At 42.5% G+C, this 22,909-nt stretch overlaps 1 protein-coding gene across 3 annotated transcripts in view; it reads right to left on the bottom strand.

Annotated features, from left to right (window-relative positions):
• Positions 1–15,583: 15,583 nt before the first annotated feature.
• The window catches only part of LOC134340855 (placenta-expressed transcript 1 protein-like), a 106,940-nt gene continuing 99,614 nt past the window's right edge, over positions 15,584–22,909 (bottom strand). For all 3 annotated transcript variants that reach the window (XM_063038427.1, XM_063038429.1, XM_063038428.1), the window contains 2 exons: positions 22,049–22,166; positions 15,584–16,010 (listed from right to left, as the gene is read on the bottom strand). In XM_063038427.1, coding sequence (XP_062894497.1) covers positions 15,863–16,010; positions 22,049–22,166 — 266 coding nt within the window. In that variant the 3' untranslated portion in view covers positions 15,584–15,862. The remainder of the gene's footprint in view (positions 16,011–22,048; positions 22,167–22,909) is intronic.

The raw sequence follows: 22,909 nt of genomic DNA, 5'->3' as shown, positions 1-22,909 counted from the left end.
CTTCTGGGTGCTCTGGTTTCCTCTCACATTCCAGTGAGGGTATCAAAGCATTAGCATAAGGACTGCTGGGATGGGAAGCTAATCTTCTCTTTGAATGCATTGATGTCTTTATTTCAGTTTTATGTAGTTCTTTCATTATCAATTGCAGTTCTAATAGTTATACCCAACTTGCCTCCCTCAAGATGTCAGCTCTGACAGTGGAAATTTAAACCTAATTCTTATCATTGGAAACACAAGAGACTGCAGATGTTGAAAATCTGGAGTAACACCCAAAGGAGCTGGAGGAACTCAGCAGCATCTCTGGGGTTTCAGTTAGAGGTTTGTCAAAACGTTGACTGTGCATTTTCCTTCATAGATGTTGCCTGACCCACTGAGTATAATCATTGTGTAATGATACCATTATGTACAGTTACAAATCGATGATGTAGAGTACTTAAATATTGTAGAAAAATAATTAAACTTGAACACAGTATTGCATTTCATTGTTGTTGTGACAAAGAGAACTTGATATTGAATAGTCTGAGGTCATACTGTTGCACCAACATTCGGATTAAAATAATACAAGAATTAATAGTTAATAAAAATATGAAGATAAGTTTGTCAGGGAGGTGGAGGAGATTACCTCATTAGGAAGATATTGACCTGGAGATCTGAAGGTGCAACTACCTGCTTATACTTAGAGCCATTTTGCCAAGTTCAAGGGATGTTCTCCCCTTCTCCGATAACTTCCTCTGGAAAAAAATTAGCCTAAGAAATAATCATGACGTTCTCAGGGAAATGTACGGAAGAAATGTGGCAAATGTTCAGGGGATATTTGCATGGAGTTCTGCATAGGTACGTTCCAATGAGACAGGGAAAGGGTGGTAGGGTACAGGAACCATGGTGTACAAAGGCTATTGTAAATCTAGTCAAGAAGAAAAGAGCTTACCAAAGGTTCAAAAAAAACTAGGTAATGATAGAGATCCAGGAGATTATAAGGCTAGCAGGAAAGAGCTCAAGAAAGAAATTAGGAGAGCCAGAAGGGGCCATGAGAAGGCCTTGGCGGGCAGGATTAAGGAAAACCCCAAGACATTCTACAAGTATGTTAAGAGCAAGAGGATAAGACTTGAGAGAATAGGACCAATCAGGTGTGACAGTGGAAAATTGTGTATGGAACCGGAGGAGATAGCAGAGGTACTTAATGAGTACTTTGCTTCAATGTTCACTATGGAAAAGGATCTTTGCGATTGTAGGGATGACCTACAGCAGACTGAAAAGCTTCAGCATGTAGATATTGTGACAAGAATACACATAGATTAAGATGTAGCTGTCCTGTGCTGGCACCAGTGGGATCAGCAGTTGGTCTGCCACCTGGCTTCAGAAGAGAGAGAGAGATAAGGAAAACAATGGAGCAGCATTTGGAGATGTTAATGAAGGGGAAGGAGAGCTGTCAAGATCGGCTCCCCCTTTGAACCCTGAACTGTTTGAAGTGATGGACAGGCGATACCCCAGCAGGGGGATAAAAAGGGACAGGTTCGCTAAGGCAAGACACACACGACACCCGAGGTAACGAGACCCTGGAAGTGGTGCATCTCTCACAAGTCGGAGGAAAGGCACGATCGGCGGGAACCTGGTGTGTGTCCACCCTTGCCTGGGTGCCAGGTTCACCGCAGGGAAACGATTCGTATCTGGAAACGGAGGGGTCACGGTCGGTGACCTCAGATGACATCACAAAGGACTCACCCGAAAGCTGACTGCGAAGGTCTGTGTGGAAGCCTTGAATATTCATTCGTTTTGCTCTCTCTCTCCTTCCCCCCACTGTCCATCACCACGGCAGCGATTACTGCGAACTGAACTGAACTAAATTGAACTGAACTTTGCGTCACTTTGAAACTGGTCATTTACCCCTAGACAACGATAGAGCTTGATTGATCCTGTTATCTTAATTCTGTGTACATGTATGTTTATCATTGCTGAACTGTTGCATTCATTATCCTTTTGATTAGAGTACTGTGTTGCTTGTTTCTTTAATAAAACTTTCTTACTTCTAGTAATCCAGTCTCTAACTGAGTGATCCATTTCTGCTGGTTTGGCAACCCAGTTACAGGGTACGTAACAATATTAAGAAAGAGGATGTGCTAGAGCTTTTGGAAAGCATCAAGTTGGATAAGTCACCGGGACCGGATGCGATGTACCCCAGGCTACTGTGGGAGGCGAGGGAGGAGATTGCTGAGCCTCTGGCGATGATCTTTGTATCATCAATGGGGACGGGAGAGTTTCTGGAGGATTGGAGGGTTACAGATGTTGTTCCATTATTCAAGAAAGGGAGCAGAGACAGCCCAGGAAATTGAGTCTTCCTTCAGTGGTTGGTAAGTTGATGGAGAAGATCCTGAGAGGCAGGATTTATAAACATTTGGAGAGGTATAATATGATTAAGAATAGTCAGCATGGCTTTATGAAAGACAGGTCATGCCTTACGAGCCTGATTGAATTTTTTGAGGATGTGACTAAACACATTGATGAAGGAAGAGCAGTAGATGTAGTGTATATGGATTTCAGCAAAGCATTTGATACGGTACCCCATGCAAGGCTTATTGAGAAAGTAAGGAGGCATGGGATCCAAGGGGAAATTGCTTTGTGGATCCAGAAGTGGCTTGCCCACAGAAGGCAAAGAGTGGTTGTAGACAGATCATATTCTGCATGGAAGTCAGTGACCAGTGGTATGCCTCAGGGATCTGTTCTGGGACCCCTACTCTCTGAGTTTCATAAATAAGACCATAAGACCATAAGACAAAGGAGCAGAAGTCGGCCATTTGGCCCATCGAGTCTGCTCCGCTATTTTATCATGAGCTGATCCACTCTCCCATTTAGTCCCACTCCCCTGCCTTCTCACCTTTGATGCCCTGGCTACTCAGATACCTATCAATCTCTGCCTTAAATACACCCAATGACTTGGCCTCCACTGCCGCCTGTGGCAACAAATTCCATAGATTCACCACCCTCTGGCTAAGTTCCATGACTGGCTAAATTAAATGACCTGGATGAAGAAGTGGAAGGATGGGTTAGTAAATTTGGTGATAACACAAAGATTGGGGGTGTTGTGGATAGTGTAGAGGGCTGTCAGAGGTTACAGCAGGACATTGATAGGATGCAAAAATGGGCTGAGAAGTGGCAGATGGAGTTCAACCCAGATAAGTATGAAGTGGTTCATTTCGGTAGGTCAACTACGATGACAGAATATAGTATTAATGGTAAGACTCTTGGCCGTGTGGAGGATCAGAGGGATCTTGGGGTCTGAGTCCATCGGACAATCAAAGCTGCTGCGCAGGTTGACTCTGTGGTTAAGAAAGCATACAGTGCATTGGCCTTCATCAATCATGGGATTGAGTTTAGGAGGTGAGAGGTAACGTTGCAGTTATATGGGACCCTGGTCTGACCTCACTTGGAGTGCTGTGGTCAGTTCTGGTCACCTCACTATAGGAAGGATGTGGAAACCATCGAAAGGGTGCAGAGGAGACTTACAAGGATGTTGCCTGGATTTGGGAGCATGCCTTATGAGAATAGGTTGAGTGAACTTGTTTTTTTTCCTTGGAGTGACGGAGGATGAGAGGTGACCTGATAGAGGTGTATAAGATGATGAGAGGCATTGATCATGTGGATAGTCAGAGGCTTTTTCCCAGGGCTGAGATGGCTAGCACAAGATGGCACAGTTTTAAGGTGCTTGGAAGAAGGTGGTGGAGGCAGATACAATAAGGTCTTTTAAGAGACTCCTAGACAGGTACTGTATATGGAGCTTAGAAAAATAGAGGGCTATCGGTAACTGTAGGTAATTTCTCAGGTAAGGACATGTTCGGTACAGCTTGTGGGCTGAAGGGCCTGTATTGTGCTGTAGGTTTTCTATGTTTCTATGTTATCTGTGATCTTCAAACGAAATTGTTTTCAGTTTTGGTCACCTCATTATAGGAAGGATGAGGAAGTGTGGAAGTGTCGCAGTGTGCGCTGACTGGAACAACAGACTCCCAAGTAGAGACAGAAACAAGGGTTTATTCAACTGAATGTCGGTGGCTTGACCGAGTGACAACGTGAGACAAATCATTCTCGAAATACAAGGACCCTGTGATAAGCGCAAATTAAGCTGCTTCAAATAGTCATAGCATCCTAACAGCCCGTGCCAGTCAAAATAAACTTGACATGATTGAACAGAAAGCACAAGGCTTTAATGACTCTAGATAAAGTGGCTCATGACAGGAAGCTTTAGAAAGGGTGCAGAACAGATCTCCCAGAATGCTGCTTCGATTAGAGAGCATGTCTTGCAAGGTTGAGTGACATAGGGCTGCACACAAGAAGAACTCAGTAGACCAGGCAGCATCAATAGAGAGGAATAAACTGTCAATGTTTCAGACTGAAAGACTTAATCAGGAATGGAAAGAAAGGGGAAAGAATACAGAAAGAACATTGGGGATGGAGATGAAAGAGTACAGGGCTTTTCTCTTTGGAACAAAGGAGGATGAGAGGTGACTTGATAGAGCTGTACAAGATGATAAGAGGCATAAATAAGAGTGGACAGACAGAGACTTTTTCCCAGGGTGGAAATAGCTAATACAAGGGAGCATAAATCTATGGTGATTAGAGGACAGTATAGGGGAATGTCAGAGGTAGTGTTTATACACACAGAGTGGTGGTGGTAGAGACAGATATATTACCGACATTTAAGAGATTCTTAGATGGGCACATGGATGAAAGAAAAATGGAGGGCCATGTGGGAGGGGAGGGGGAGATTAATTTTGGAATAAGTTTAAAAAGTCAGCACAACATTGTGAGCTGAAGGGCCTATACTGCGCTGTAATGTTCTATGAATGTTTTTTGTGCACTAATGTCTCTTGATGTCTTAAGATCTAACCATCTTCCTCTTTTTTGGGCAATTTCACAATTGAAACCCAATTATCATGAATAATTTCAGTCTTTTACCTTGTGTGACAGCCTTTTCTAACTAACGTGTGTCTAACAGAGCAGAGCTCTTCAGTGACTTCCATTACTCAGACTTTAATTAAATGTAGTGCTCTTTTAGATTTACTGCTGATGTAAAATTGCTTCCACCCACAGTGTAAATCGCCGCCCAATATAAATTACTGAGTGTAAGACTGGAGCTTTGCTCAGCACTTTGTGCGGTTTACTTTAATGAGTGAGTCTTCCAATATCATTGAAAGGTTGAAGGAAAATATTGTAAAGCCATCTGGTATTTATGAGAGGTATTAATTCCCAAATGTCAAATTCATCAATTCCTGATTATGTAAAGCAATTTCTTTTCAACCAGTTCTTTCATTGAGACATATGCTTGAAAAGAATGGCTAGACCATACACAGTTCTTTCCTTGTCAAGAAAATGTTATGCTCCCTCTGCCTTTTCTAAATCGTGCCTGGACATCAACAAGGCCAGGACCTGTTTCCAAAGGAAATGGAGGAGGCTGCAAGGAGAACTGATTGTGACTTACAAATCATGACGGCCAGAGATAGAGCAAAGGGTTGGAAACTTTCTCCCATTTGTCCAAGATGAGAGGTTTGTAGGAGATTTGAGGAACAATTTTTTTTTTCACTCAGAGGGCAATCAGAATCTTAAACGAGCTGTCTTGCAGGTGAGGGGGAAGCAGAGAACCTCAAAACTTTCAGATTTAGATTTATTTATCATATGTACATCAAAACATATTGTATGTTAAGAACAAACACATCCAAGAAAGTGTCGGGGACAACCCACAAGTGTTGTAACACATTCCAGACATATCAGAATGGCAATGGGAAGTCATATTGAAATGGATAACCATCAAGAAATCCTGTCTTTTGCAGCAGACAGAGCAAAGTTGTTTGGTGAAACAGACCCCCAGTCTGCATCAGGTTTCAGCCAATGTAGGAGGCCACAACAGGAGCACCAGATACAATAGTTAACCCCAACAGGTTCACAGGTGCAGTGTCACCTCAACTGAAAGGACTGTTGGGGCCTTGAATGGTAGTGAGGGAGGAGGTGTAGGAGCCTAAAAATACCCAAGACTGAGCTGCAATGATGGAGACTACAGCTCAGCACCACCTTGAATAGAAAACCCCTTCTCTGTCCCACATTCCCTTTGCTTATTCTGTCCATCTTTCCCCAACCTGAGGGGAGTTCCCTCTTGTACACCTACTATATATATTCTGACGGGATCCTGAATCATCCCTGTGAACTGTGTTTGTAAAAGGGAGACAGTGTCATATGGGAGCATTGGGAGCGGACCCAAATGCAAGACACTGAAGTACTAGGAACAGGACTAGTCATGACAAGGAAGCAAGAGAAGAGGGGAAGAAGAGACGCTGGACATTGACACAGGCCTTGGACGAGACTAAGATTCAGGGCCTGGGCTAGGACTTTGACTAGGATAGCGGATCCAGGACATGGAACTGGGAACTGGGAGCCTGGGCTTGGACTCTGAGCCAGAGACTGGACAAGGACCTAGTACCTGGGTCTTGACTCGGGCTCGAACTCCAGAACTAGTATGACGGCAGGACGAGGAGTGGCAACAGGACTGGACGTGAGACTCCTGGACAGGACAAGGGAACCCCAGCACCCGGCTGGGCAAGGTACGCCTGGGCTGGACGAGGTGCATGGACAAGACAAGAACACAAAGCCATGGCTTGGACAGGACAAGGTTCTTGGACGTGGCTAGGACTGGACGAGACCCTGAAGCCTTGACTTGGTCGAGGGAGGGACAGCAATGCAGATCCTTGGTCGAGAGAGAGGCAGGAATGCAGAGCCTTGGTCAAGGGAGAGAGAGACTTAGGGCGAGGCTTGAGGCTAGGCTTCGAGCGGGGCAAGGCGTGGCTTCGGGCGGTGCGAGGCAAGGCGAGTCTTTGGGCGGGGCTTGGTGAGGCTTTGGGCAGGGCGGGGTGAGGCTTTGGGTGGGGCTTTGGGCAGTACGGGGGCGAGGCTTCGGGCGAGGTGAGGCTTGAGTCTTCGGGCGAGGCAAGGCTTGAGGCTTCGGGCGGTGCGAGTTGAGGCGAGTCTTCGGTGGGGTGGGGCAAGGCGTTGGGTGGGGTTTGGGCAGAGTGGGGCAAGGCTTTGGGTGGGGCAGGGTGAGGCTTTGGGTGAGTCTTCAGGCAGGGCAGGGCGAGGCGAGGCCTTGGGCGGGGCGGGGCTTGGGGCTTGAGGCTTCAGGCGAGGCTTGCTTGGCTTTGGGCAAGGCTTGGCTTGGCTTCGGGCTAAGCGAGGTGAGAGGCTTGAGGCGAGTCGAGGCTTCAGGCAGGGCTCCAGGAGGAAGGTGAAGGGAAGGGATTCAGACAGGGGGATTTGGACAGGAACAATCCAGCAGCCAGAGCCTGAATCCTGAAGCTATTTATGAAGCCAGCCCAAACGAGAATCAGCTGCCTCAACAGAAACTGGGGAAAATGGGAAAACCTGGAATAAGGAACATGGACCGGACCGTGAACCAGAATGTGGTTTACACAGACCGGACCATGACAGAGAGAGAGTTGTGGAACACAGACACCTTGTTAAAAAGACAGAGAGGCGAAGACTGCTCACAGTTTGCTTGGAATTTCTGCAACGACCCTGGCAGCTTCTAAGTTCCTACACAGAGAGAAGGGAGGAGCTACTTGATGGACAGCTGGAGTTCAGCACAACAGTATTTAAATCAGCGTAATTGCTTGTTTCACAGGACACCAGACACGCAGACGCACAAGGATGTGGTGAAGTTACCACTATCCTGCCTAGGTGCCCACGAGTGTGAGACTGTGGATCGATTATGAGGTATCGATCTGTGATTGTTCGTGCGTGAAAGAGCAACCTTGTGGAGTCTACTAGTGTGTCTAACCCTCACCTGGGTTGGTAGACTATCACTCGAAGACGGTGCTCTTAAGTTGGTCAAGTTTGGCTAACTTGGAAGTTTCGGAGGACAACGGGAAGATCGACGGCATCAGCTCACCTGAAGAACCAAACACCTCTCTCTCTCCATCACTACTCAATTCAATGCCACGAGCTGAACTGAACTTCACTCATCACTGTAAGACTGTATCCATTTACCCCTAGACTTGAAGAAGCTTAGTTTTTCTATTTCCACATGTGTGTGTGTGCTTATATATATAAATAAAATCATTGCTAACCTGTTTGTTATATCTGCATTTATATTACTGTATTGCGTAGTTACTAATAAATACCATTAGTTAATAGCAACACCAGACTCCAAAGTGTTTTCCATTTCTGCTGGTACTTTAACCCGTCACAGGGTACGTGACAAAATCAACCAACTGCAAAAGCCATAATGTCAATGTAATTCCTTCAGCTTTTTGTAGAACATCTAATTCAGATGTTCAAAGTTCAAATTAATTTTAAGAACATATATGCAACTATAAACTACCCTAAGATTCCTTTTTTGCAGGCAATCACAGTGGAACGAAGAAATACTGTAGAATCAATGAAAAGTTAAGAGGGGTAACAACAATAGGATGAGTCTTTTTTCCCAGTCTTTCGCCAACCCGACAAACTCAAGCCAATAGTTCATATATAAAACTAATTGTAATTCTGAGGAGGTTGCAGGACTTGTTTAACACACTAGGTGGCAAAACAGAGCTGAAGAGCAGGGGACTTCAATCCCAAGTAGAGAGAAGAAGTATTGCCTGTGCTGGAAGATTGAACAGGGCTGATCAAATTCAATTGTCTAAGTTTGGAGAATGAGGGTTTAATTAATGGTAGTGGTGTTGGGGAGGTGCGGGGGAGGAGCATGCTCGACAGCTATGACAAGGTTTGAATGCCATCACTTCCAACAAAGCAAACCCAAGCAACATAAATGACAACAAAGTTCAAAGTAAATTTATTATCGAAGTATGTATATGTCACCATCTTCTACCATGAGATTCATTTTCTTACAGGCATTCACAGTAAAGCAAAGAAATAGAATAGAATCAATGAATAACTACACACAAGCAAAGGCTGGCAAACAGCCAACGTGCAAAAGAGGATAAGCTATGCAAATATAAATAATAATAATAATAATAATTAATAATTACATAAATAAAACTGAGAACAGGAGTTGTAGAGTCCTTGAAAGCGAATCCATAGTTCAGGAATCAGTTCAGTGTTGGGATGAGTGAAGTTATCCACACTGGTTCAGGAGCCTGATGGTTGTAGGGGAATAACTGTTCCTGAACCTTGTAGTGTGGGACCTAAGGCTCCTGTACCTCCTCCCTGATGGCAGTACCAAGAAGAGAGCAGGTTCTGATGTTGGGGTCCTTGATGATGGATACTGTACTCCCTGTGGATATGGTCAATGATGGGCAGTTAATTCACACTGAGGAAGATGGAAAGAGTTGGTATCAGTTTGTTTGGACATGGCTATAAAATAACATCAATGTTACCTTCTCTTTCGTAGGTGTCATTACACGCCCATGGCCAGTAACTTGTGAGATATCCTCATCACACCACAGCTGATCCACCAATGGCGGATACTGTTACCTGTGATGTTGCTGTAGTGGATATTGTGGTCATATTTGTACAGTATCTACAAATTATGCAAATTTCATTACATTACCACCATCTTGGCTTATCTTTTCAATATTCCATGATGGCCTTTCTTTCCTTTCTCTATCCCTCTTTAGTCATGGTTATAAGACAGAGGAGCAGAATTAGGCCACTTGGCAAATCAAGTCTGATCTGCCATTCCATCACGGCTGATTTATTATCCCTCTCAACCCTATTCTCCTGTCTTCTCCCTGTAACCCTTGATGCTCTTACTAACCAAGAAACTATCAGCTTCCGCTTTAAATATACCCAATGACTTGGCCATCTGTGGCAATGAATTCTGGCCAATGTACCATGTTAACTAAACAAGAAGTCCAAAAAATGTCATTAAGAAGGACAAAATGGAAAACGAAAGTAAGCTAGCCAATGATATTAAAGAGGATACCAAAAGATTCTTCAGATGCATAAAATGTAAAAGAGAGGTGGCATTCACTTTCGCTGGAAAATGATGCTGGAGAGGTAGTAATGGGGGACAACAAAATGGTGGACAAACTGAATAAATATTTTGCATCAGTCTTCACAGTAGAAGACACCAGCAGTATGGTGGAAGTTCCAGGTGTCAGGGAGCATGAAGTGTGTGAAGTTACCATTACTAGAGAGAAGGTGCTTGAGAAACTGAAAGGTCTGAAGGTAGATTAGTCACCTAGAACTGATGGTCCACACACCAGAGTTTTGAAGAAGGTAGCTGAAGAGATTGCAGTGGCATTAGTGATCTTTTGAGAATCACTCGATTCTGGAACAGTTCCGGAAGACTGGAAAATTACAAATGTCACTCCACTCTTCAAAAAGGGAGAGAAGGAGAATAAGGGAAACTATAGGCCTGTTAGTCTGAACTCAGTGGTTGGGAAGATGTTGGAGCCAATTATTAAGGATAAGGTCTTAGGGTACTTGGAAATAAATGATAAAATAGGCCATAGTCCGCATGGTTTCCTCAAGGGAAAATCTTGCCTGACAAATTTGTTGAAATTCTTTGAGAAAGAACAAGCAGGATAGGCAAAAGAGAATCGGTTGATGCTGTGTACTTGGATTTTCAGAAGGCCTTTGACAAGGTGCCGCACATGAGGCTGCTCCACAAGTTACAAGCCCACGGTATTACAAGGAAGATTCTGGCATGGATAAAGCAGTGGCTGATTGGCAGGAGGCAAAGAGTGGGAATAAAGGGAGCCTTTTCTGGTTGGCTGTCGGTGACTAGTGATGTTTCACAGGGGTCTTTGTTGGGACCGATTCTTTTTACGTTATATGTTAATAATTTGGATGATGGAATTGATGGCTTTGTTGCAAAATTTGAAGACAGTATGAAGGTAGGTGGAAGGGCAGGTAATTTTGAGGAAGAAAAGAGGCTACAGAAGGACTTAAACAGATCAGGAGAATGGGCAATGAAATGGCAGATGGAATTCCGTGTCAGGAAATGTATGGTCATGCACTTTGGTGGAAGAAATGAAAGGGTTGACCATTTTCTAAATGGAGAGAAAATACAAAAAAAACTGAGGTGCAAAGGGACTTGGGAGTCCTTGTGCAGGATTCCCTTATGGTTAATTTGCAGACAGAGTCAGTGGTGAGGAAAGCAAATGCGATGTTAGCATTCATTTCAAGAGGACTAGAAAATAAAAACATAAGACCATAAGACATAAGAACAGAATTAGTCTATTTAGCCCATCGAGTCTTAATTTTATACACGTCTATAAGACAACCCCAACTCTCCTACTCTCCAGTGACAGAAGACCTAATCTGTTAACCTTGCTATGTAACTCAATCCCTCAAGTCCTGGAAACATTCTTGAAAATCATCTCCGCACTCATTCCAGCTTAATGGCACACTGTCTACCTGCCAACTTCAGGCAACCATACCCTTGTACTCCTAGATCCATTTGTTCTACAACACTTGCCATGCCCTAACGTTCACTGTGAATGCCCCACACATTTGTCTTCCCAAAATGCTACCCCTCGCACTTATCTGATTTACCATTCCCAGCCCACTTACCCAGATGATCAAGATCCCCCTGTAAGTCCTAATAACCACCTTCACTGTCAATAACATCACCCAAGATAAAACACATCACAGCATAGACCATGTGGAGACAAAGTCCCATCTTCATAATAAGGCACCTCGATCACCTTCTGCGGTACGCAAAAACTGACTGGACCTGGCAGCTTACAAATATGCATCCATGAGATAAGGGATTACATATTAAAGATGGAGGTGTGGAGGCAGAATCAAATATACTCAAAGACAAATAGTGAATGACAAGGGCGTTGAAGGGAATGGGAATGGAATGGGGCCAAGATAATATCAACAATCAGGTTCAAAGGATTAACACCTACACCTGTTTCTTATACTTTTCTCTAGTTTACACTTCAATGCATTTCTTCTCACTTCTAAAATTATAAATAAATTAAATTGCTCTCTATGAATAATTCAACATCACTGTGTGTGGATATTTCTTTCAGTTTGCTAATTTCATCATGGCTGATCCCGGATTCCACTCAACCCCATACCTTCTCACCATTACTTTGATACCCTGACCGATCAGGAAACAATCAACTTCTGTCTTAAATATATGCACGACTTGGCCTCCATTGCAGTCTATGGCAAAGCATTCCACAGATTCACCACTCTCTGGCTAAAAAAATTCCTTGTTACCTCTGTTCTTAAGGATCATCCCTTGATTTTGAGGATGTGCCCTCTACTTATACCTTATACTTTATACTTTATTGTCGCCAAACAATTGATAATAGAACATACAATCATCATAGTGATATTTGATTCTGCGCATCCCGCTCGCTGGATTACAAATCGATAGTAAATATTAAAAATTTAAATTATAAATCATAAGTAGAAAATGGAAAGTAAGGTAGTGCAAAAAAAACGAGATGCAGGTCCGGATATTTGGAGGGTACGGCCCAGATCCAGGTCAGGATCCGTTCAGCAGTCTTATCACAGTTGGAAAGAAGCTGTTCCCAAATCTGGCCATACGAGTCTTCAAGCTCCTGAGCCCTCTCCCGGAGGGAAGAGGGACGAAAGGTATGTTGGCTGGGTGGGTCAGACCTTGATTATCCTGGCAGTACTGCTCCGACAGTGTGCGGTGTAAAGTGAGTCCAAGGACAGAAGATTGGTTTGCGTCATGTGCTGCGCCATGTTCACGATCTTCTGCAGCTTCTTCCGGTCTTGGACAGGACAACTTCCATACCAGGTTGTGATGCACCCTAGAAGAATGCTTTCTACGGTGCATCTATAAAAATTAGTGAGGGCTTTAGGGGACAGGCCAAATTTCTTTAGTTTTCTCAGGAAGTAAAGGCACTGGTGGGCCTTCTTGGCAGTGAACTCTGCTTGGTTGGACAAAGTCAGATCATTTGTGATATTGACCCCGAGGAACTTAAAGCTTTTGACCTGTTCCACTTGCACACCACCGATGTAAATTGGGTCGTGCAGTCCGCTACTCTTTCTGAACTCAACAACCAATTCCTTCGTCTTGCTGACGTTGATGGATAGGTTATTGTCTTCGCACCATGCCACCAGGTTCTTAATTTCCTCTCTGTACTCAAACTCATCATTACCCGAGATACAGCCTACAATTGTTGTGTCACCAGCAAACTTATATATTGAGTTTGATGGAAACTTGGCTACACAATCATGGGTGTACAGTGAGTACAGCAGGGGGCTGAGTACATAGCCTTGTGGGGCACCGGTGCTCAGAGTGATTGTAGAGGAGAGCTTGTCCCCTATTTTTACAGCCTGGGTCCGGTCTGTGAGGAAGTTGAAGATCCAGCTGCAGGTCTGAGTGCTAAGGCCCAGGTTCCGGTGCTTAGAAATCAGTTTATTTGGAATGATGGTATTAAAGGCAGAGCTGTAGTCAATGAAAAGGAACCTTACGTATGCATCTTTATTCTCCAGGTGTTCTAAGGAGGAATGTAGGGCCAGAGAGATGGCATCTGCCGTTGACCTGTTGCTCCGGTAGGTGAATTGCAAAGCGTCGAGGTTGACTGGTAGGCTGTGGTTGATGTGTGCCATAACCAATCTCTCGAAGCACTTCATAGCAATTGATGTCAGAGCCACAGGTCAATAGTCATTCAGGCATGCCACCTTGCTCTTCTTCAGCACTGGGATTATTGTTGCCTTCGTAAAACACAAGGGGATCTTAGACTGAAGCAAGGAGCAGTTGAAGATGTCAGCAAACACTCCAGCTAGCTTGCTTGCACAGGCCATGATCTTATTGAATGGTGGAGCAGGCTTGACGGGCTAGATGGCCTACTCCTGCTCCTATTTCTTGTGTTCTAAAACTACTCTGGCCTTGATCTTGGCTTTGACATCCCCTTCCATTCCACCATGTACACTCACAATGCTTCCAAGTTAGACAAAGGAAGTCACTTTTTCCAGGGTTGTACCTCTCATCACTGTGGGTCTATTGCTGGTGCAGTTTATCTTCATCACTTTCATTTTATCTATATTTGATCTTAGACCCAGTATGGCAGAGTTAGCAGTCAAGAGTGTTGATTTCTCTTGCATCTGTTGGTTAGAGCTAGACAGTAGGCCGATGTCATCTGCAAACTCTTGGTTATCAAGTTGTCGCCACATGGTCCTCTGGATCCATTCCTTTTTTCACTTGTCTGTTTCATAATCCAGTTTATTGCCAATAGGAGCTGGAAAGGGGCCATCAAACATCCCTGCTTCACACCAGTGTTAACATTGAATTTTTCTGACAGTTTTCCTGTATATATGACTTTAGATGACATGTTGTTGTTGGAGTTCCTGATGATATTGATAAATTTCTGTGATATTCCGTATTGTTTCATAAGTTTCCATAGGGTGTTTCTGTCTCAGCTACCAAAGGTTTTCTTGTAATCAATGAAATTGTCGTAGAGAGAAGCATTTTAGTTGACTGCTCTGTGATTATTCTTCAGGTAGCTATCTGGTCTGTGCAGGAGCAATCTTTCCTAAAGCTTGCTTGTTGGTTCATTAATGTGTCAACAGTTTGTTGAAGGTGTTGCAGAATAATTCTGATTAGTGTCTTTCCGACCACAGCCATTAAGGATATAGCTACGTAGATTTTACAGACCCTTCCTTTCTTTGAGATCATGGTTACATGACTTTCCATCCACTCTTGTGACATCTCCTCTTTGTCCCAGGTATTGCAGAACAAAGTGTATAGAATATCTACTGTAAGTTTAGGGTCTACCCTCAATGCATCTGGTGGTACACTGGGCCAACTGCTTTTCCTGACTTTAGCCCCTTGAATGATTTCCTTCTTTGATGGCTTGACACAGTTGGCATCCAAGTTTGATGGTGCTTCTGGAATGAAAGGAGATTCTGGAGGAGGTGGTCTGTTCAGAAGCTCATTGAAGTACTGTGACCAACGTTGGAGCTGTCCGTCTTCTGTAAATATCTTTTACATGGGTGTTGATCTGGTTGAATTTGCCAGCTAGATTCTTGGGACTTTCATGTATTTCTCTCATATTCCCATTTGTTGAGGCTTCTTGTCAATGTCGATAAGAATAAGGAACAGATTGTAGACTTCAAGAAAAGGAAACCAGAGGTCCATGAGCCAGTAATCATCAGAGGTGGAGAGGGTCAGTAACTTTACATTCCTGAGTGTCAGAGGACCTGTCCTGAACCCATCACATAAATATAATTGCAAAGAAAGCACGACAATGCCTCTACTTCCTCAGGAGTCTGTGAAGATTCGGCATGTCATCAGAAACCTTGGCAAACTTCTATAGATGTGTGGTGGGAAGTGTGCTGACTGGCTGCATTATGGCTCGGTATGGGAACACCAATGCCTTTGAGTGGAAAATCCTACAAAAGGTAGTGGATTCAACTCAGTACTTCACAGGTAAAACCCTCCCAACCATTGAGCACATCTACACGAAAAGCAGCATCCATCATCAAAGATCCTCACCACCCTGGCCATGCTCTTTTCTCACTGCTGCCATCAGGTAGAAGGTACAGGAGTCTCAGGACTCACACTACCAGGTTCAAGAACAGTTACTACCCCTCAACCATCAGGATCTTACACGCATTTAAGGACTTTGTTAGATTGTTATTTAATTTTCATTATTTATTGCTATTTATTTACATCTGCATTTGCACAGTTTGTTTACAGTTACTGTTCTACAGTTTTGCTGAGTATGCCCACAGAAAAGGAATCTCAGAGTTGTATGTGGAGACATGTATATACTTTGATAATGACATTTTTACTTTACTCCTGCTTGTAACACAAGGGTGTTGCTGTACTCTCTCCTGTCTCTCTTGATGTTTCTTCTTACTTCCTTGTGTAATCTCTCATATTCCCTCTGTGCCTCTGCTTTCTTCTTCCTAGTTCCGCTTCAATTGCATTTTTCTTTGCGTGTTCTCATCTGGTTATTTCCATTGTTCCTGGTCTAATCCACTCCTTATGCTTAAATGTCCTTTTTCTCAGCACTTTCTCACAAGTTTCATATACTGCCTCTTTAACAACAGTCCATTCGTCCTTGATATCAAGGTCCTCAAGTGCCTGGAACCTGTTGCAAAATATGAGAGCAAACCTGTGGGCTGTTTCTTAGTCTTTGTTTTCCTGCCTATAGGATCGTCTATGGTCCAATAAGACCATATGATATAGAAGCAGAGTTATGCCATTCAGACCATGAGTCTATTTCACCATTCCATCATGACCGATTTGTTTTACCTCTCAGCCCCACTATCCTACCTTCTTCCCATAACCTTTGACACCCTTACTAATCAAGAAACTAACAACCTCTGTCTTAAATATACCCAGTGACTTGACCTTTAAGCCGTCTGTGGTAATAGATTCCACAGACTCACTACCCTCTGGCTAAAGAAGTTTCACCTAATCTGTATTCTAAAGGGATGCCCTTGTATTATGAGGCTGTGTCCTCTGGTCCTAGACCACCTCCCCCCCACCCCGCCGCCACTATAGGAAAATACTCTCCATGTCCACTTTATCTAGGTCTTTCAATATTCGATAGGTTTCAATGAAGTCCCCCAGGACTAAATGCAGGACTAAAGGTGCTATATTTAAATGCACGTAGTATTTGGAATAAGGTGGACACACTGGTGGTGCAATTAGAGATTGGTCGGTATGATGTTGTGGGAATCATCGAGTCGTGGCTGAAAGAAGGCCATAGTCAGCAGCTTAACATCAAAGGATATAGTTTCTATCAAAAGGACAGGCAGGAAGGCATAGGCGGTAGTGTGGCTCTGTTGGTAAGTGATGGAATTACATCTTTAGAAAGAGGTGATGTAGGATCAGAGAATGTTGAATCTTTGGGAGTGGAATTAAAAAACTGCAAGGATAAAAATACCATTATGGGAATCATATATAGGCCTCCAAATAGTAGCCAGGATGTGGGTTTGAGATTACAAATGGAGCTGGAAAAGGCAAGTAATAAGGGTAATAACACATTTCTAATGTGGGACTTCAATATGCAAGGGGATTGGGAAAATCAGGTAGGTGTCGGATCGCAACAGAAGGAATTTGTTGAATACCTGAGATGGCCCTTTAGAGCAGCTTGTGCTTGAGCCTACTCGGGGAAAGGCTGACTTAGATTGGATGTTGTGTAATAACCCAGATCTTATGAGGGAGCTTAATGTAAAGGAACCCTTAGGAGGCAGTGATCATAATAGGATTCAATTCATACAACAATTTCAGAGGGAAAAACACAAGTCACATGTATCAGTATCACAATGGAATAAAGGGAGTTACAGAGGCATGAGAGAGGAACTTGCCCAGGTGGATTAGAGGGGGATACTGGCGGGGATGATGGCAGAACAAAGGTGGCTGAAGTTTCTGGGAATAGTTCACAAGGCGCAGGATAGATATGTCCCACAAGGACTTTGTTCTCAAATGGCAGGAGTAGACAACATGGCTGACAAGGGATGCTGACTACATAAAAGCCAAGGAAAGGGCATATAAGGTAGTAAAAGTGAGTGGGAAGTTCGATGATTAGGAAGCTTTTAAAATTCAACAAAAGGCAACTAAAAAGAATCTATATAAAGGGAAAAGATGAAATATGAGGGCAAACTAGCTGATAATATAAAGCAGGATACTGGAAATTTTTTTAGTTATATAGAGAGTAAAAGGAAGGTGAGAGTTAACATTGGACACTGGAAAATGATGCTGGTGAGGTAGTAATGGGGGACAAAGAAATGGCAGATGAACTTAATGGGTACTTTGCTTCAGTCTTTACTGTGGAAGACACTAGTAGTATGCCAGAGGTCTGTGAGTGTCAGGGAGCAGGAATGAGTGCCATTGCTATTACAAAGGAAAAAGTGTTAAGCGAACTTAAAGGACTTAAAGTGGATAAGCCACTTGGACCAAATGGACTACATCTCAGAGTCCTGACAGAGGTTGCTGAAGAGATAGCAGGTCATTGTCTGTGATCACTTGAAGAATCACTTGATTCTGGCATGGTCCTGGAGGACTGGAAGATTGCAAATGTCACTCCACTCTTTAAGAAAGGAAGAAGGCAAAATAAAGAAAATTATAGGCCAATTAGCCTAAAAGTGGTTGGGAAAATGTTGGAGTCCATTATTAGGACACGGTTTTGGGGTACTTGGAGACAATGATAAAATAAATCAAAGTCAGCATGGTTTCTGTCAAGGAAAATCTTGCCTGACAAATCCGTTGGAATTCCTCAAGGAAGTATCAAGCAGGGTGGGCAAAGGAGAGGCAATGGATGTTATTTACTTGGATTTTCAGAAGGCGTTTGATAAGCAGCCACACATGAGGCTGCTTAACAAGATAAAATCCTGTGGTGTTACAGGAAATATACTAGCATGGATAGAAGAATGGCTGACAGACAGGAGGCAGCAAGTGGGAATAAAGGGAGCCTTCTCTGGTTGGCTGCCAGTGACTAATGGTGTTCCTCAGGGATCAGTATTGGGACTGCTACTTTTCATGTTGTTTGTCAGTGATTTGGATAATGGAAATAATGACTTAGTGGCAAAGTTTGTGGATGATATCAAGATATGTGGAGGGGTAGGTAGTGCTAAGGAAGCAATGCGATTGCAGCAGGACTTAGACAAATTGGAAGTCATGAGAGATTTTAACATGCAGGTCAATTGGGAAAATCAGGTTGGAAATGGATCTCAAGAGAGTGTATTTGTTGAATGCCTACAAGATGGTGTTTCAGAGAAGTGTATCATTGAGCCTATGAGAGGATCAGCTATACTGGATTAGGTGTTATGTAATGAACCAGAGGTGATTAGGAGACAGTGATCACAATATGATTGAGTCCAACTTGAAGTTTGATAGGGAGAAAGTAAAGTCTGACGTAGCAGTATTTCAGTGGAGTAAAGGAAATTACAGTGGCATGAGAGAGGAGATGGCCAAAGTAAAATGGAAGGAGATACTGGCAGGGATGACAGCAGAGCAGCAATGGCATGAGTTTCTGGAGAAAATGAGAAAGGTACAGGATTGATGTATTCCAAAAATGAAGAAATACTCAAATGGCAAAATGGTACAACCGTGACTGACAAGGGAAGTCAAAGTTAATGTAAAAGCAAAAGAGAGGGCATACAACAAAGTCTGATGTAGCAGTATTTCAGTGACTCTACAGTAAATTTCTCAGGCAAGGCTGAATGCAAGCAGGCAGCGAAACATTGCTGTGTTTTGCTCAAGTCTCGACAAGCAGTACGATGAAAAGAATGGAGTTAAATAGCATCACAGTTAAATAATAATTAGCTGACACGAGCATATTCACAAGCACAATTGCCGTACCTGCTGCGCTGCCAAATCCGTGGTTGTGACGAGGGGTCAGTATTGGGACTGCTGCTTTTCACATTGTTTGTCAGTGATTTGGATGATGGAATTGGTGGCTTTGCGACAAAGTTTGCAGATGATACATAGATAGGTGGAGGGGTAGGTAGTGCTGAGGAAGCAATGCGATTGAAGTAGGATTTAGACAGATTGGAAGAATGGGCAAAAAAGTAGCAGATGGAATACAGTGTTGGGTAATGTATGATAATACATTTTGGTGAAAGGAAAAATAGTGCAGACTATTACCTAAGTGGGGAGAAGGTTCAAACATCAGAGGTGCAGAGGGACTTGGGAGTCCTCGTGCAAGACTCCCAGAAGGTTATCTTACAGGTTGAGTCTGTGGTAAAGAAGGCAACTGCAATGTTGGCATTTATTTCAAGGGGAATAGAATATAAAAGCAAGGAGATAATTCTGAAGCTTTACAAGGCCCTGCTTGCAGCACCAACTGCAGTCTGAAATAATTCACACGGAGTCCAGGGTTTACCTTCACAGGTTAAGCTTTCTATTTACCACCTCTCTCACCACCAGCCAAGTGAGGTTTTGGTGTTTGTGGGTTAGATCTGGTGATGAGGTGTTCTGTGAGATGGTTTTGACTGTTTGCTTGGAGAACAAGCCCACAGAATTAGCCAACAGAATTCTTAATGTCCCTATTCTATGGTGTCTGCAGTACATTCAGTTACACTCTGTTGAATTGACAAGGTGTTCTTCAACAATGACTTTGTTTTGTGTTCAAAAATGGAAAAATTACCCTATTTTCACATCGCACTTAATCTGTTTCTTGGCAAATTTCACATGAAACACAATCAAGTTTATTTTTTATTATTAATGAATTCAGCAATTACTTGTAAATTACTTAATTTCATTTACAAAATGCTTAATATGTTTTATAGTAGTTATCCACCATGGCTTTCTATTGAAGGGCAAATAACCTATACATTTTTCGGTCTGCAACCCTGTGTCTGCAAATCTTCATAATGTGGTCTCTGTCTCAAAAGATTTCTGCCTTTGGTATCATACTAGGTTTGCCTAGAATTGTGCAATATGTTGCATTAATAAACATCAACCAAGTTATTATTTCACTAAAGAACAGGAAAGAAACTAAAAACAAAATGGGAAATTTTGAAAAACCAACAAACATGATTATAGTTTAGCAGATAATCTTTCTAAATGGTTGAACCAACTCCCCTTTTCAGCTGTTTGTCATTATGAATTTGCAAGTTGACAAACTTGTATGATAATATTATTTCTATGTTTACACCACGGATAAAACTAACCACACCAGAGATTAATTTTCTCTGGAAGTTAACTGCTGACTTAATTGAGATTTGTATTACAGCACACTCATGTGAAGCAAAATTTTTCTTATTAGACTTCCATATATGCATGTGTGTATACATTCATCTACGGATTGTCAAGAATGGCTTTTTCTTGCTGATAGCACTATCAATTTACAGGATATGTTATTCAGGGACTTGGGCTGTATTTTTTCTGCTTGACTGTATTTTTACTTGCTATCTTATCTGTGCTGTAATTGCCTTGTGCTGTGTTGTGCTGTGGATATTTTGCATCTTGGTCCCAGAGGAACGCAGTTTCATATAGATGCATTTATGTATGGTTGAAGGATAATTAAACTTGAACTTGACAATCAACTGGTGGGATTCTTCCATTGGCACATCAACAATTAAATATGTTGTTTTTTGTCTGGAAGTGACATTTAGATTCCTTGATTTTTAATCCTGAGTTTTGCAGAATCAGGTTTATTATCATTGATATATTTCATGAATTTCAATTGAGATGAATCTCAAGGTTATATATAGTATACATACTTTGGTATTAAATTTACTTTGAACTTTGAGCTTTGTTGTCATTAGGTCAGGAATTGGCTGTAATTAATATGTACTTATATGTACCAATTTCCCCCCCGGGATCAATAAAGTATGACTATAAAGTATGACTAATTACAGATAAACTCCAATAAGAATATAGTTTAGGATGTTCTTAACAGTTATAAGATAACTCAATGGAGTTTAAATTATTGAATTGTTACTCCAATATTTGCTCTAATTTTCTGAATGGAATAGAATCAGCAATACAGATTTTTTTTTAATTTTAGAAGCACAATGCTGAGATTTCTATTGGATTAATTGTTGTCATTTGAGACCTGCAACTTCAAAGGACTTGTTGGCCAAGCAAACTCATGTTCCATAAGCTGGGGATGATAAACATTTAGCAGCTAATCAGATATACAGAAAGCTAATCTGCTTTCACCTTCACACTGAAGATATTAAAGATAGGCTTCCTGACAGGTCACTCAGGTGGTCTGACTTGGGGCTCCTGGCTGTCCTGCAATCTAAACTTAAGTTCAGGGGTGACCGCGCCTTTGCTGTTGTAGCCCCTAGACTGTGGAACAGCATTCCCCTCCCTATCAGATCTGCCCCCTCCATTGACTCTTTTAAATCCAGGCTCAAAAAAAAATCTATCAAAGAGAAGGATGCAATCTACTGAATGTGTTTGTACTTGGTTCTGAGTGGAACCTTAGACACTGAGAAGTAGAATATAATATCTAACAGAAGGATAGTTTACTAAAAGGAAACACATGTTCCGTTAATTTGCATTTCCCGATTTTGGTCCCATAAATTTGATACAATAGAGTGAAAGGACAACAATAGTTGTTACTAAAAGTTTTTAGACTATGACTACTGAAAGTCATCATTTTATACCCTTTATGACAGCAGCTCTGGGGCTGTTACAAGGAGCAGAAGCATACAGGTAAATGCATACAGTGGCTTGAAGCCGATAACCATTCCTGCAGCGTTTTGAGGCGTGGATTTCTTTGCAGCTGAGGTGGAAATCTGCGTTGTCCTATTGTTGATCACAGAAGAGGTTGTGTTGTTATTATCTGTGTGAAGGAATCACATTTATTATGTAATCATTTTAAATTTGAATACAGTACATTTCAAATATAGCTTTGCCTTTTACTGAGCACAATATATATAGTTATGATGATGAACCTCTCAATTCTCCAACTGTTAAAGTGAACACATCCATTGATTTGTCAGTCACATTTTAATTCTGCAAGTGTGGAACGGGTCTGTTGTGCCAGAATGAAACTGATGGGGTGAAAGACCTCCTTCTGCATCATTGAGCTGCAGCTTTACAGCGGCAGTGATCAAGGATCAATTCCTACCGCTGTCTGTAAGGAGTTTATACATTCTCCCCGTCACCACATAGGTCTCCTCTGTGTGCTCCAGTTTTCTCCCATGTTCAAAAGGCCAGTGTTAGTATGGGTAGTAGATTGTGGGCATTCTTTGTTGGCACTGCAAGCATGGTGACACTTGCGGGATGCCCTCAGTCCTTGGACTGTGTTGGTAATTGACGCAAACAACACATTTCACTGCATGTTTTGACAGACATTGTACAAAATAAAGTGAATATTTAGGAAGCAATAAGAAAATCTGTAAGCCTTATTGGTCTAGTGAACCCATGTGACAGCAGCTGGAATTGATCAATAGATCCACCGCCAGTGGGAAGACTGTGTGATCTTGCCCGAGTCCTGAAGAGATTGAACATTCCAATCGCAATCATTTAGGCTCCCTGGCAGAAAAATGCCAAAGAAATCACAATAAATGGAGTAATTAAATA

This window comes from Mobula hypostoma, chromosome X2 (assembly GCF_963921235.1).
Source record: "Mobula hypostoma chromosome X2, sMobHyp1.1, whole genome shotgun sequence".
NCBI classification, from domain to species: Eukaryota; Metazoa; Chordata; class Chondrichthyes; order Myliobatiformes; family Myliobatidae; genus Mobula; species Mobula hypostoma.
The sequence above is the reverse complement of the archived record's forward strand: the minus strand, read 5'-3'. Positions and strand labels throughout refer to the sequence as shown.